This window comes from Gavia stellata, chromosome 2 (assembly GCF_030936135.1).
Source record: "Gavia stellata isolate bGavSte3 chromosome 2, bGavSte3.hap2, whole genome shotgun sequence".
Lineage (NCBI taxonomy): Eukaryota > Metazoa > Chordata > Aves > Gaviiformes > Gaviidae > Gavia > Gavia stellata.
In genome coordinates, this window is record NC_082595.1 from 28,165,241 (window position 1) to 28,180,124 (window position 14,884).

The window sequence follows — 14,884 nt, forward strand, 5'->3', positions numbered from 1 at the left end:
TTCTTCTGTTTTCTGTGATTGTCTCAGTAAAAAACACAGACTTAAGCTTCAAATTTTTAGGTAAAGGAAACACATAAGAACAGAGTATTGCAAGAAGGTGTAACGAATGCCAGGTAACTCAATTCTAAGTGGAACAATATATAAATGGGTAACAACTTCCACAAATGAATCACACCTGAGCTACTCTTCCATCTTACTTTGCTTTTCCATTGCCGTTCATTCCTTTGTTTCTTTGCTGAAATCAACATGTATGCACTCAGATCACGAGTTTTAAAGCTCTTCTCAATTCTCTTGGCATTCAGAGGTAAACAGCAACAATTCTCTCTCTGGTATCTTCAATGAAGAGCAAGAGTTCCTCCTGAAAATTACAGTTTTACTGACGCAATCAGTAAATTCAGCTGACAGCTGAAAAAAATTAGCATACACAAATATGTGTGTAAGTATAACCTTATCTTAAATATCACATGCATAAGCACTATGATTTAATTTCTTGGATTTAAAACTCAGTTTTCAAGTGACATATTATTACCTGCTCTTGTACATTGTGCTAGTATATAGGACACATGCAACAATGTTAATTTCTTTTGATACAGCTATTAAAGCAGTGAATTGTCTGTATTGGTTGGCTGTGTTCATGTGATCACATTGCTTATTTTACTGACTTTTATACAACACAAGTTGTGTTTGTCACAGTAAGTTCAGTAAATTTAATAAAAACTAAGAATTTGCTACAACTTTGTCTAAGTCTAAACCAAATTAAACAGTATTAACTTGGACACCACTCTCTGTGTCATGTAGTATGTGGCCTGCCTGAATAATATTATCCTGTTAAAAGTGCACATTAGTGTCAGAAGCAGTATAAGTCACAGGAAATGCATGCTTTTAAAATAAACCAGTCTCCTATGACATGTACTCTTACTTTTAATTTCAAAGTGAGTTTCTTTTCCTGAATTAGATGTGTTAAGAAAAAGGCTCTCAGTGGCAAGTTTTGTGCATTGAACAAAACAAGAAATGCCACGTTTCAAGGACTTACAGAAAGTCTACAGCCACTGCAGAGGGGACAGCACGAATCAGGCTCTGAAGGTCTGCCAAAGCCAGTTCCCATCCTTTTTCAGATTAGTGAACACTAACCTTGCAAACTCTCATGAACTGGTTCTTAGCTGTAGGAATTTGCTTCTGTGAAAGCCATAACTAATTTAATAAATGAAGATTTTTCATACTTAAAAAGAATCTTTTTGCATCCACATATAATCAGTAGATCTCATTCTGAAAGACTCCAGGTTTTAAGCATGGTTTCACATATATTTGTTATACAGCATACTGGATTCAACAGCAAGAATGCCCCAGAAACTTTGTGACATGGAAGCTGAGGTTAAAGAAACATGTCACTTTTATTCTGGTATTTCCCTACAAAGTCCATTTCAATTCGTTTTCAAGACAACAGGATCTTGAAATATCAGTCAGAATCATTAGCTACATATTTCTCAACAAAACGTGCAAAAGCAAAATAGCATGTGTACCTGTGTGTCAAACAACAACTCTTCTCATGTTGTACACCCAAAAAGGAACATCATTGCAATCCCCCATTTCTAAATCTTCTATGCAAATCCCAGAAAGGCTGATTAAAAGTGTTTTCTGGAGTTGTGCCAAATAGGGAGGAAACAAAGCTGGAATGAATACGCCAAACTGGATGGGGGTGGTTTAAAACCTGAATACAAACTGTAGCTGCTGTACCTGCCCCTCCCACTATCACCAGCCTGCCCAGCCTCTGGCCTCAAATATTGTAGAATTTGAGAGAATTCCTCACCAGGATCCCAATTTCAGAGTAGCAATATTCACAATCTGCTGAACTGAAAGCCTTGCTTTTAAGAATACAGAATTAGTATTTTTAAAGGATTATTTCTTCAGTTATAAATTTTCTTAGTTATAACCCAATGTTGATACAGCCAATTTATTTTATGACAAAACTGTGGCCTGCAAAGAAATGAGGTGGAGCAACAGAACAGCAAGTCCAGGAGAAAAAACAAAACTAAACCCAAAAACTTTCATTAAGGAAACAGCAGCTTAATCCTGTTTTGAAGTGGGTGTAATTAATTCAGGGATTAATAAAAAGACTCCATAACAAAGACTTCAAATGCTAACAAAACCAGCTTGTTTCCATTCTGAATCTCTCTTTTTATTTGTAAAGACTGGCATTACAATTGAAAAGGACTCAAAATGGAGTGATGTATACATCATTGGTGTTTCATGATGCAACTGATGGAGTCCCTGAATGGATATTGCTTCAGCTTTGCTTTTAAAAAATTAATTTAACAAGAAAATCTTCAATGCCACTATTGATCACAGGTGGCAGAAATGAAAGAAAGAAAAAGAAAAGAAACCAAAACTACTGTCAAATTCGTAACATATACATTGTTGGCTGATGACACTTGTTCCAGATGTACAATAAAGCCCACAACACTTTATTACTATGGATATAATTATTGTGAATGTTTTTTCATGTTGATCAACTTCCTTCTGAAGGTTGTTTTTTTGATTGTTTTAAACTTGCATAATAAACATGCAATGAAATATTTCTTGTTAAAGTGGTTTTTTTTGCAGTCATCTTGTTTTCATACAAAGATTTCATAAAGTTGCAGTGTTGTATCAGAGCATTACCAAAATAAGAGCAAAAGCTAAAGAGGAAGGTAAATGTGAAATTAACTTGATGAGAATAACCTAAACTTGTCCTGAGACACTCCAGTCTTACTAAAAAGATGTGCACAATCAAATCCCTTCCTCCCAAACCCACCAAAACCACAAAATAAATATTAACTTGGAAGAAAGGGAAGACATAAAGAAAAAAAAAACGATGTCATCATGCACTCATCTTCTGCATAGCTCAACCCACATATAGTAAGGCACTATTTCCCCACAACTTAGTGTCCACAACAATCTTTTACAGTGCTCTGCGAACTACATATAGTTCCTTCCAGGATGATGAAATAAACAGATTGAATGAGTGTTGCTACCATGTCACCCCATGTGTGATCTTATAGACAAGGGCATCATCTGGCAGTTTCCGAAATACGCTGTCTCAAGTCTCTTCTTATGTGTGCATGTTATGTATAGGGATATCTTTCGTGTGTGCAAGTGGTTGGTTTGTTTTCCAGAGCTGCTGTTATTTTTCGTTGTTCTTTACTCCAGTGTCCAAAGCAAATACACAAGAAAATAAAAGTGCAGTTAGGTCATTAAAAACAGAGCTTTGGTGCTCCAAAAAGCACACAGCTTTGGGGATTTAAGAAATCTGTTAGACATTCCCAAAAGAGTTGGGAAATACATGGACATATTTTCGTCTGGAAATCCTCATTTCTGCTTAGTTGAGCTGGTCTTCATATTGTTTTCGGAAGCAATCACCAGCAGGGAAAAACTCCCAGCAGCGTTCTTGATACATTTTCCATACATAGGATTCCTGAAACACAATTTAAATAATTTAACTTGATTCAATGAGAAAGCACCAACCATGACTTTTGCAGAATATTTTCTGTCATGGTAAGCAGAACATTTTCTGTCATAGAAATTTGACTGAATTTCTGCATCAGTCATTTCAAAACATGCCTACACACAATACGAAAAACAAAATGGCCTTTAAAGGTATTTCTTAGAGAGCAATATTTTCTGAATCAGTGGTGTTTGGTTTTTTTTTTTCTTTCTGATTATTTGTTCAGGTAGGGCTCTGTCTCTAGGCAGTCCAGAGAATAGTAAAGGGTATGTCTGTTTACTTCCATTTTAATCACACCACTTAAACGTGCTTTTTATTATACAAATTCCATGGTAGAAAGGACATGTGTTACACAAGTTATGTAGCATGAAGTACTCTCAATTTTCAAATTATCAGCTAATAGTATCAAAACTGAAGAGTTAGTAGAAATCTGGCTTCAGTGAATATAGTAGGACACACTGTATGCCAAGAAAATAGAAAATGCAAATAAAAAAGACTTTTTTTAAAAATCTCATTTAATATGAAATTCTCAAATGACAAATGAATGTTCAAAAATAGCAAAGCAAATACATAAAATCTGATACTGAACAAGGGTGAGAATGTGTATGCAAAGAAGATGAATATAATTGCTCAGTACATACATCAGAGTTCAGAAAGAGTAAGCTACATACATTTATAGCAAATCGCCCCTCTGACCCAAAACTGTGGGGCTATGTATATAATGCTATTCAGGTTTTTTGTTTTCTGATCTGCAACATGGGAACATTTGCTTAGTCAGCTAGAAGACTATCGCTAGAAAAGAAACAGTAGTCTGTAAATATGATACATTATTTTACTGACTTTAAGTATACTTGAAGGAAGTTGAAGGAAGCAACAGAAGTTTGAAAGAACAACAGCAAATAAGAAACCTCCAGGGAAAACTTTTCTCAAAGGTTTCATTTTAAATATATGCACAATCTCTTTCATATGGACTTATCCAGGAATGTAGACATAGAAGATTATATACAGATAATAATAAAGGACAAAGACAATTTAAAAAGTATCAACAGGGAGAAATGAAGAGTGCTGCTTTCACAGAATGCTTAAATGTTCTGTTTCTCATTATTCTTGTTTATAGTCTGTATTTATATTTTGTGGAAGTAACAATTTAAGACTAACTGGTCAGATAACAAAATAAGAATAGAAAGTACTACAGAATTGATACTCAATCTAACATTAAGCAACCAAAGTCCTAACAATTGTTTAAAAGTATGAGAATTAAGTTACATACTATATAGGGAGCTAATGATTAGAATACTCTTAGTTTTGCCAAGCCTGAATGATTTTTATTTTAGAATTGGTCTTATTTAATAATGGTTGACATCCATAGACTTGTTCAACCTACCTGTCCTGTATGCTCTGTTTCATCTTTGTTAATAAGATACATCAGAAAAAACCTACAAGCAAAGAAACAGCTATTATGAATACAATATTTGGAAACATTAGACAACCGATGGATGGATATTTTTCAGCATGTTTTTTAGAGTGATAATGCTGTTCATGGACTTACAAGTTCCAGAGTTCTATTTATGATAATATTCCAGACACATTAAATATACCTTCCTGACACTGTTGACATTTGCTCATTGTTCAGTGGGTAGTATGCTAAAATGCAGGAGATTCAGTTTGATTTACAGTAAATAGCAACTTAGTTTAAATGAAGATTTTCTAAGCTTCCTAATCTGAAAATTATAATAGACATTTTCTTGCCCATGAACACCAGCTTGGAAGTAGACAGAGAACAGTCATTAGAACCTTTTTTTTCCTCTCCCCACAATGAATAAGAAATGCTGATGATGATTACAAGATTTCTCTTATTGAAAGTATTGGTTGAGGATATTTTACTAGTGTATGTAACTCAAGATCAACACGAGCAGAAAAGAATGTATAATTTTAAAAATACATTAGTCTTGGGGTTTTGAGATATCTGACAGACACTAGGTGATGATTTCAATATTTCACTCATAATAGACATTATCTCCAAACATATGTAAAAATATAAAATATGATCGTGCGCAAAAATATAAAATAAAAATTTCCTTAGGGTGATGCACTTAGAGTAAGTATGCTATAGTATATTATTTGTGTAGCACTTTGCAAGCAGGAACAAAATCCCACATGACAGTTCTTTTAATGTATTTTGTTCGCACAACCTGTTTTTCAGGTGGAAGTTCTTTATAGGGATGTTTGACTTTACAGTCTCATTATTCTGTGCACATACAGTGCTAGTTTATACACACAAAGTCACAATCTAGCCATTGTATAACATACAGTATGGTACTGGATTTTCATATGTATTTGACAGGAGAGGAACAGTATGATACAGTGATTGTGGACCTGACAAATGGTTTTATTTCCAGATTTAAAAAGATCAAGTTTAGTGGTCACAGATGCTCTGCTTGGATTTTCCCAAGGTGGACTTGATGCCCTAGGTCTGATCTCTCCCCTCTGTAGCTCCTCATTCCAGTTCCCTTACCTCCCTTTGTCCCAGGTTCTCTTAGTCAGCCTCAGCACTCCACTCAAAATATTTTGTCCAATGTAAGTTTTCCCTCTTTTACCTTATCCCTCTGCTTGTGCACTCCCTCCATCAGCCTCCAGGCCAGGTCATACCGTTCCTCTGCACCTTACACAACACATTCAATTTTACAACACCTCCACAGCCACCTACTAAGTTCCCAGTTTCCATCTCCCAGCACAAACAAACTTGGTGTGTCACAACCAAGCTGGAAAGAAGGTTATGAAGTTTGATCATTCCATGCTCCCATGGCCACAGAATTATATATTCAGACAGCATGAGTGCACATCAAAGCCAAACAGTACTGACTCTTACTTATGCAAGAGAGCTAATCAGGTGCTTGCAGAGGCTGCAAGGGTCATGAGTTAGTGAGGAGTTCATTTTTACTGTACTCACAAATAATTGGCCAAGTTGTGCTCCTGTAGTGTGTGTGTTTCAAAACCATGGGGCACTGTATCAAAGTAGTCATTTCCTATTCCACAGATAAAGCACTTCGTCTAAAAGAAAGAATACAGAGCACTTCAACACTATATATAACCCTGCCCTCCTTTGAGAAAAGACCAATAAAAATGTAACAATTTTCTTGAAAATGGCAATGCATCACCTATAATATGTGTTGAACAAAAAGGTTTTTCATTTAATGATTGGGACTGGATACCTCAGCCAAAACACTTGAATAGAAATTTAACTGCCATCAGAATAGCTTCTTACTGTTTTTAAAACAAAATGTAATTAAAAAAAAATCTTTGCCAGCTGTAAGTGAACAGGTATCAGGAGAAAGAATGGCATACTCAGTCAAAGCTGATTTTTTTTTCCTTTAACACTGTAAGCAGCACTCCCTGTAACATAGGGCAATATGTTGTGCTTGTCCAGCTCAAACTGACTATGCTTAAAGTTTAGATTACAAAATACAGTAGGTTTGCAACACTTCCCTGAGTTCTTATAGTCATACTTAAACAACAGAATAGAAAACCACCAAGTAAAGGATACTTTCACACACAGATTAACCAAAGAAAATTACATCTGAGGTGAACTGTAACATGACAGTGTTAACGCCCTGTGTTAGAAACCTCTAGTCTGAAGATCCAAAAGACTTAAATAGCCACAGACATGTAATTCATTATAATATAAAGCAATGTACAAAGATTTTTCTTGTTTACAAAAATTAAGATACAGGGATTAGTCTAAACTTTAAGAAGTCATGAGAAAATAAGCTGTTAGGCTTTTGTCTGAATTTTTATTAACTTATCACTGACAGCAATAATTTGTCCACACTTGATCTGGAGGTATTTAAAAAATCCATACTAGGAATTGGCAAACAAATCCAAAATATGCTTAGAGCAGAATATCAGTTTAGGCAACCTGGGTTTGAGTCCCATGCAAAGAGACATGCAAGGTGGCAGCTAGCACCTGTCAAAGCATAGCATGCCTCTTTCACAGGAGGCAGCAAAGAGTGGTAAATGCTATTCAGAACCTGGATATTAGCAAAGTTTTCTCTTCATAAAATTGTCTAAAAAGAATTTTTTTGGGTACTAACAGAACTACTGATGTAAGTTCTTACATTTGAATAGATACAAAAAAAGTCAATAAAAAACCCTCAGTTATTATTTCCATCTAATTAACTGAGATGTGAGAGTAGAATCTCATGCAGGACATTGTAGGATATTGGACCATGTACAGAACTGTATTTTCCTCTTAGTTTAAAAACCTATCCACGAGCTAGATCACATTTTGATTGAAAACAGATATTCATGAAACCTGAAAACAGGGTATGGTTCAGCAATTGGATGTTCTTACCTCCATGTCTTCCTTAACTTGCTCTTGCTGATCTCTTAACTCACCAAAAGCATCAATAATTAAACCTAGGGTTTAAGTTAAAGTGACAGTTAGTGTTCAAGAACAGAACTGTGACAAAGAATATTTGGAAATCCAGGGATAACTCTGACAAAGAATATGAAACGAGAATCTTGTGCAGAAATAATAGAAGCCAATATACATTCCAAAGACCATAAAAACAACTCAATACATGAAGAAAAATGAGCAAGTCAAAGAAAATAGCTACCAGTAACGTGGCTGGCAGTACCATTTGGAATTATAAAATGGGACAAGCAGACTTCTGTTTTATTCACCATGCTCTAATCTTGACTCAGTCCATGAAAACTCACGTGGTTTTACAGTGATGGATGTTTAACAGTGACTGTACATTTAACAGAGTTCAGGGATTTATTACATGGCAGATACAGAGAGGCCCAGAGCTCTGTGCATCCTCTCTCATTATGGTTGTTATGTAGTATGAGGTTCCACTGTCAGAGCTCTACAGAACTAAGGGGTCATTTCAGGGAGATATAGGAAGAAGAAGAAAAACCACCACATGCTCTCTGGCTCAAATCATATATTCTTTATGATTCTGCCTTTGCTTACACCAATACAAATAAGGACTAACTCCACAATCATTATTGACACTACTGTGCTGTAAAACTGATGAATACCAGATGAGAATTATACTCAAAGCTTGACAGCTAAGGCCTCTACTCTTCAGCCAGTCACAAAATGAAGAAACAAACAGTATGAGATATGCCACTTCAAGCTATAAAAAATTTTGCACCCTCCCCAAGCTCTTTAAAAAACTTATTGCTTGAGTAAGTTATAAACAATTTACCACAAGCTCAGAGTTGCCTTCTAAGCTTCCTTGTAGGAAGTGAGAAAGCATCTTTACTGCTGTCAAAATCATCATAAGTTACCCAACTGTCAGCTGACAGAAAACAATAAGGTATCACTATTTATAACAGCAACTGGACCTAGCAAAAATCATCACATGTTTTTCCAAAATCAAGAATATAATTCTGTTAATCTGTGCAAACTTTAATAAAAGATGATCTTCTGGGCGTTCTTGACAATCTTTTGAAGGTATGGGGCTTTTAAGTACTTTAGGTAATAACATTAAACATCGTTAATACAAACATAATAGAAAAAACCCTGACACAAAATTCAGTATCCGTTATCCAGATTACAACAGCAAGCCACTCTATCAGTAAAATAGTTTCACTCAAATTCAGAAGCTAACCTGATGGCAGCTGACTTTCCATTGTCATTAACCAGGATATATTAAAGCTGTTTCATATCAAGCACCTTTCTTTACTCTTTGACATAGTTCATGTAAGCAGGCATCACACCAAAGAGAGGGTTTTATGTAAGAAAAGATTAAACCTCTTAAAGGTATATTCCAATTGTCACACCACTACCACCAATCTGAAGATTTACCTGACAGTCAAGATCATTAGATGATGGCAGGGGGAATACTGACAGCACCTGCTACTGATTTTGTCCACATAAGCTCACGAAGCGTGGGTTATGCTGAAAGACAATTTCAAGGTATGCCACAAGATCTCTAATCACTTCTCTTGCTGATCATTTACAGGAGACTTTTAGAAAGGGCAATGAGAAGATAGAAATTGTAGTGACACCAGTATTCTCACAGCAAAGAGCTTTCTTTTGTTTCCACTGATCCAGCTGATTCCACTGACACTGTTGATTTTACAGAGACTGGGAAGAACAGCTTACGGATAAAAGCAGCTGGGTGTGATTTATTATATAAATCTGTGCTTCATGATCTGCCTTGGAGTCCTGGTTGAACCTTAGGTGTGTGATTACCATAGCACAAAGATCTTTGTACTGCTAAGTAACGCTTTCAGTCTCACCACGGGTTACAAACATATACCTTGAATAATTGCAAGCAGGATGACAATCACAAAGAAGAAGAAGGTGATGTCAAAGATAATCCGATAGATTTCATATTCATCTCCTGCTGGATCCTCTATTTCATCACCAATGCCTCCACCTGCACGTACTCCAACGTACATGTGAAACATGTAGCACTAGAAAACACAAAACAAAGGGATACAAGGTTTGCCTGCAGCTAAAAGTAAAAATACCCATTGTTGCAAATTCAGTAATTGGCCGAACTGGTCTACGGTCTAGCAACTATACTATGTCAAATGATCCTTTTCTCCCCTTTGAGGTTACGTGTATTTCTGAGGGAGGTGAAATGCTGCTGTGCAGCTGAAGCTGCAGTATTTCATGTTCTGTCATTATGTAACAGTTCAAAAAAGATCAAAGGTTCAACTACCTTGAGCCCAGCAGCACACCATGACTCACAGACAATCGTTTCAGTAATGTGCAAAAGTGAGTAACTTTCCCCATCTTTGATGTTTCAAACAAAAAAATTAAAAAAACAAACCAAACCAAACAAAAAACTTTGAGAATGTTTGTGCAGAGGACAGGCTAATGATGGAAAATGTCTGAGACTAATACTGTGAAACTATGATCTGAAAAGTGGTATAGTAGGTCTCTCGGTATACTTATGTGGGATGCTGACCATGAAAAATTTCCAGTTTATCATGCTATAATTTAATAGAAAATTATTATATCACTCTCAGAGGTCTGGAGCCGGGGATTGGTTCTTTTTCTTTAAGTAGCTTTGCAACCTACAGGTCCAGGGTTCTTACTCCCTATCGAAAAGTAGTGATGACAATAACAATAACTTCTAAAACCTAAGCATACAAAAAAATCCATTCTTTTATTTCTATGCCACACTTACACCCAAAATCTCTTCTGTAAGAAACTGATACAGTAACATATAATGCTGAGTGACCAATGGCTGAAAAATGCAAAAATTTTTAGAAATAGTTTTTAATTCACCATTGAAAGTCAATCATTAACTTAATGAGTGAATGTAGTGTTAGTTATATGGAAAGATTTAGAAGTTATTTTTCTATTTCTAATAATCAATATATATTCTCTGTACTTTTTTTTTTTAACATCGCATTGCAAGTCTTACCACTTTTACAAAAGAGAACCCTGATTTTATAGAACATACCATGTTATTCTAACTCATTCCTGTACAGCATTATAGCCTTTTAATAAGTGTATTTTCAGAGAATAACAGAGCAGTTCAGGTCAGAAAGGACTTTGGGAGATCTCTGGTCCAAATCTTGCTCCAAGCAGGGTCTACTATAAGGTCAGACAAAGTTTCTCTGGGCTTTATCCAGTCAGGTCGTTACAACCTCCTAAGGATGGAGACTGCACAACCTCTCTGAGCAACCTGATCTACTGCTTGGCTCTCCTCAGTTAGAACACCTTTTTACACTTTATGTCCATAGTCTCCTGCCACACACTGCTGTAAAGAACCTGGATTTGTCTACCCAATAACCCCTCTGTAGGCACTGGCGAGCTGCTCTTACACTCCTCCCCACCCTGAAGCTTTCTCTTCTCCAGGCCAAAGAAGCTCAATTCCCTCAGCCTCTCCTCCCAGGGCAAGTGCTCCAGCACCTGACAATTTAGTGGCCCTCCACTGATTTATGCTCCAGTTTATCTATGTCTTTCTTGTACTGAATGTCCCAAACGGGACAAAAACATAGACATACTAGTCTGCTTCCACAATTTTTCTAATTTTTGGGTTTTTAAATGGTGTCAGTTCCCTGGAAGTGATTCATATTGCATAACATACAAACACAACTTTGTTGTACATGATTGCTTTTGGAAGGATATTAATGGCAATGCATCTTAGAAATTCTTTGTGATTTAAGCTCCACCTACCATCCACAACAGCAAAGCCTAGCACTGTCTCAGTAAGCACAAAATAATTTTCAGTGGTTCTGAGCACAGGAGAGATTTCAGTAACAGAATTGCCAATTGAAGATAGTCATGGCAATTCATGCTAAGGGAAACACGGATTTCCAAGCTTAAACAAGCATTTCAGTACCTAAATTAGTTATGAAAGCCCTTGCCTATAACTGACCCTCCTCCTGAACGGCCTGTAGAACCTCAAGATTCAGAAATACTGTCCTTTAACTGACTCAGCTCAGCTTCACAGCTTGTAGTTGGTTTTCAATTTTTGAGAAACTACAGCAAAGAATACCATCACATTTCTTCTATTCATTTATAGATGTGTTTGTTTAACATATACAGGGTATATCTAGTTGTTAGGGATGTTCATTATATTTGTTCCTTTGCCTTCAATTATAGTTTTTCCTGTTGCTGGCTAATGATACGGCTGTATGAATAGCAATTACAAGAAGGTCAGCACAAAAACATAACAGTTTAAGAAAAAATCCAGAAAGCAAAATAAGACTTACTGTTAGCATATCATCACATTTCATGTCTGGCATATCACCGTCTTCACTCTTGTTGTAGAACTTGCGAAAAAAATTGAATGCCACTACTGTATACAAGTATACTACTACTGCCAGTAATCCCACTGTTAGTACAAGCTGAAAGACAAAATTATAGAGTGGATATAATACCAGCATGGAATTATGCAATACAATTTTCTTTGTAAAAAGAGAAGGAAAGTAACAATAACCTATATGTACTAGCAGAAGAAAAAATTTCTTTACTTTGTCTCTTTGCATATCTTTGTAATATTTGGTAATAAATCTGCATATTTTCATGCAAAGATTGTGCATTTCACCTGTTTTATTTTGAAGGAAAACTATGCTTCAGAAACACAATTACTAAGACAAATCTTGCAAAATCTAGTGGATACATACACAAACAAACAATGCATCAGAATCATATAAACCCCACACAATCAGACAAAAATACCTGAAAGTTTACTGCCTAATAGTACTACTATTTAATATCACCTCTTATATAATTGCAATATAGTATTTCTACTAATTTAATACTGAAACAATATTGCTTACATCTATGAAATCACACATAAAACAAACTGTTCCTAATATTTTAATATCTACCTCAGAGAAGCAGCAATAAATGCCCCACTGCTCAACTGCAGCATCATTAAAATTTTGCCTTGAGTTTTATGGGAAGCAGCTGGAAGTGAACTGCAATATCCTGCAGATTGATATTTCACTTGCATAGCTGCTAGACCTAAAAAGTTCCTTATCATAAATAATGCCCCCTTACTTCATAGATAATTTGCTAAAACAATTGGACTATTTTTAAAAAGTAGAATACTTCACTTTTTTTTTTTTTAGGTGCAGACTGATTTTTTTTCTTTTCTGTTCTTTTAAGAAATCAGAATAAAGAATTTGAGAAATACTGTTCTTTAAAGGGCAAAGAATGCAGTATGTTGTTTTCTGTAACTTTAAGACACAATTTTTGTTCCACAAATGAAACTTAAATTTGCAACAGAAATTAACAGTTTGTCCAGGTGAGTTTATACTTAAGAGTCTTCTATATGACATGTGTTTCACTAGGTATTTTGAAATATACACTGTGTCCGTTTAAATGTGTATTATTTCTTAAAAAATATTGACAGGGACTGTGCATTTGAAGGCAAAATGAAATTAAATCAATCACCCTTTGCATTTATAAAAAAATCCTTGCTAATGATTTTATGTTTTTCTAGTATCAAACTTGCTTAAAACAAAAGAGAATAAAAACAAAACCACTGAAAAATAACTTGCTACTCATATATTTTGAAATGGCACTTGCCACCAGACTTCTAAAGCATCTACATTGTATAAAGTCAGAACTGAAGTTCCCTCTTAACCACAACAGCACATGACCTTTGTGCTACCATTCCCATCTCACTTGAGTAAGAATTATACTAGCTGCCTTGCTGGAAGATCTTCTAAGCAGACCAAGGATGGCTTTTTTATCATTAAAAATTGTTTACAAAGGTCCTTGAACTAGGAAGGCCATCAGACTTGAGGAACACTAAGTCTCAGGTTACATTAAATGCCATTCCTACAACAGATCTCAGTAGACTAAAAGCCTTACTTATTTTCTTTACTTAAATCTGAAATGCAATTTCAGATTTTATAGCTTCTTTACGAAAAGATTTCTTACTATCAAAGAGCTGAGTTTCTCAAACAGTCCTCTAACAGAAAAAGTAACTGGGTCTCAAATGGACCTTTCTTTAGATGATTCTTGAAAAACTTTTAAACAGCAACTTTATGACACAGTTGCTCATAACAGCTAGAGACTGTCATACATCCTAGTCCCTTTTTCTTATGCTTATAAATCCCATTGGCTAGTTTCCCCACCAAGCCAAATTCTAAACTTCATGATGAAAGAACAATTCCGTTGTCAATCTGCAGAGCAGCTGAATTAAGTCATGAAGTGATCTTTCCTGTGTACTCCTTAAGTAAAAAACCTGAAAAGAGATGACAGTTGATACCTGTTTGCCATTGTGGGTCACTGATGACAGAATAGTTCGTAATGTCTTGAATCCCATTGCAATGTCAAGGAGATGAGCAGCAAAGAAAAAATTGTTGTAATGGCCAAGGACTGACATGGTCATGTACCACGCTAGATAAAGGAAAGACTAACAGAAAAAACAAGTACATCACAAAATAAAACTCATGGCTGTTATGTTTAGCTTAATTCAAAACATGAAGGAAAGGTAGAAATTGCTTGAATGTGCTTTTCTTTAAATAGAAAACAACTTTTTTTTTTAACATAAAATTTGCTAGAGATCTTTGAGAATTTTCTCTTTGTGCAAAAGTATTAAAACAGCAAATACAATGTTCACAAGACATGGTCAAAATTAATATATTCTAAATTTTAATTTGTAAAAACTAATTTTGAAATTGCTAAACCCTTATTTGTTAATGTTTTTAATGTAAAAAATTTTTCTAATTTAAATTATTTTTTATAAATTTCTAAATAATTACATTAAAATATTAAAGCCCTAAGGTGGTTTATGACAAATGAAAGGACTCTGCAAGCAACAAAAGGAATTTTATAACTCAAACTACTAAACTACTACTTAAACATATTAGTATTATTTAAGTAGTTTACTATTATTACAAATGTTAATTTTATCTTTTCCTCTACCATTTAATTTTTATTGGACTTAAAGACAAGTACTTATTTATAAG

At 35.1% G+C, this 14,884-nt stretch overlaps 1 protein-coding gene across 1 annotated transcript in view; it reads right to left on the bottom strand.

Moving 5' to 3' along the window:
- Positions 1 to 1,372: 1,372 nt before the first annotated feature.
- RYR2 (ryanodine receptor 2) overlaps positions 1,373 to 14,884 on the bottom strand; it is a 443,307-nt gene continuing 429,795 nt past the window's right edge. The window contains exons 100-106 of the mRNA XM_059830672.1: positions 14,182 to 14,328; positions 12,170 to 12,304; positions 9,754 to 9,910; positions 7,833 to 7,897; positions 6,432 to 6,532; positions 4,866 to 4,917; positions 1,373 to 3,451 (exon numbers count right to left, since the gene is read on the bottom strand). Of these exons, the coding sequence (XP_059686655.1) occupies positions 3,356 to 3,451; positions 4,866 to 4,917; positions 6,432 to 6,532; positions 7,833 to 7,897; positions 9,754 to 9,910; positions 12,170 to 12,304; positions 14,182 to 14,328 (753 nt within the window). The 3' untranslated portion in view covers positions 1,373 to 3,355. The remainder of the gene's footprint in view (positions 3,452 to 4,865; positions 4,918 to 6,431; positions 6,533 to 7,832; positions 7,898 to 9,753; positions 9,911 to 12,169; positions 12,305 to 14,181; positions 14,329 to 14,884) is intronic.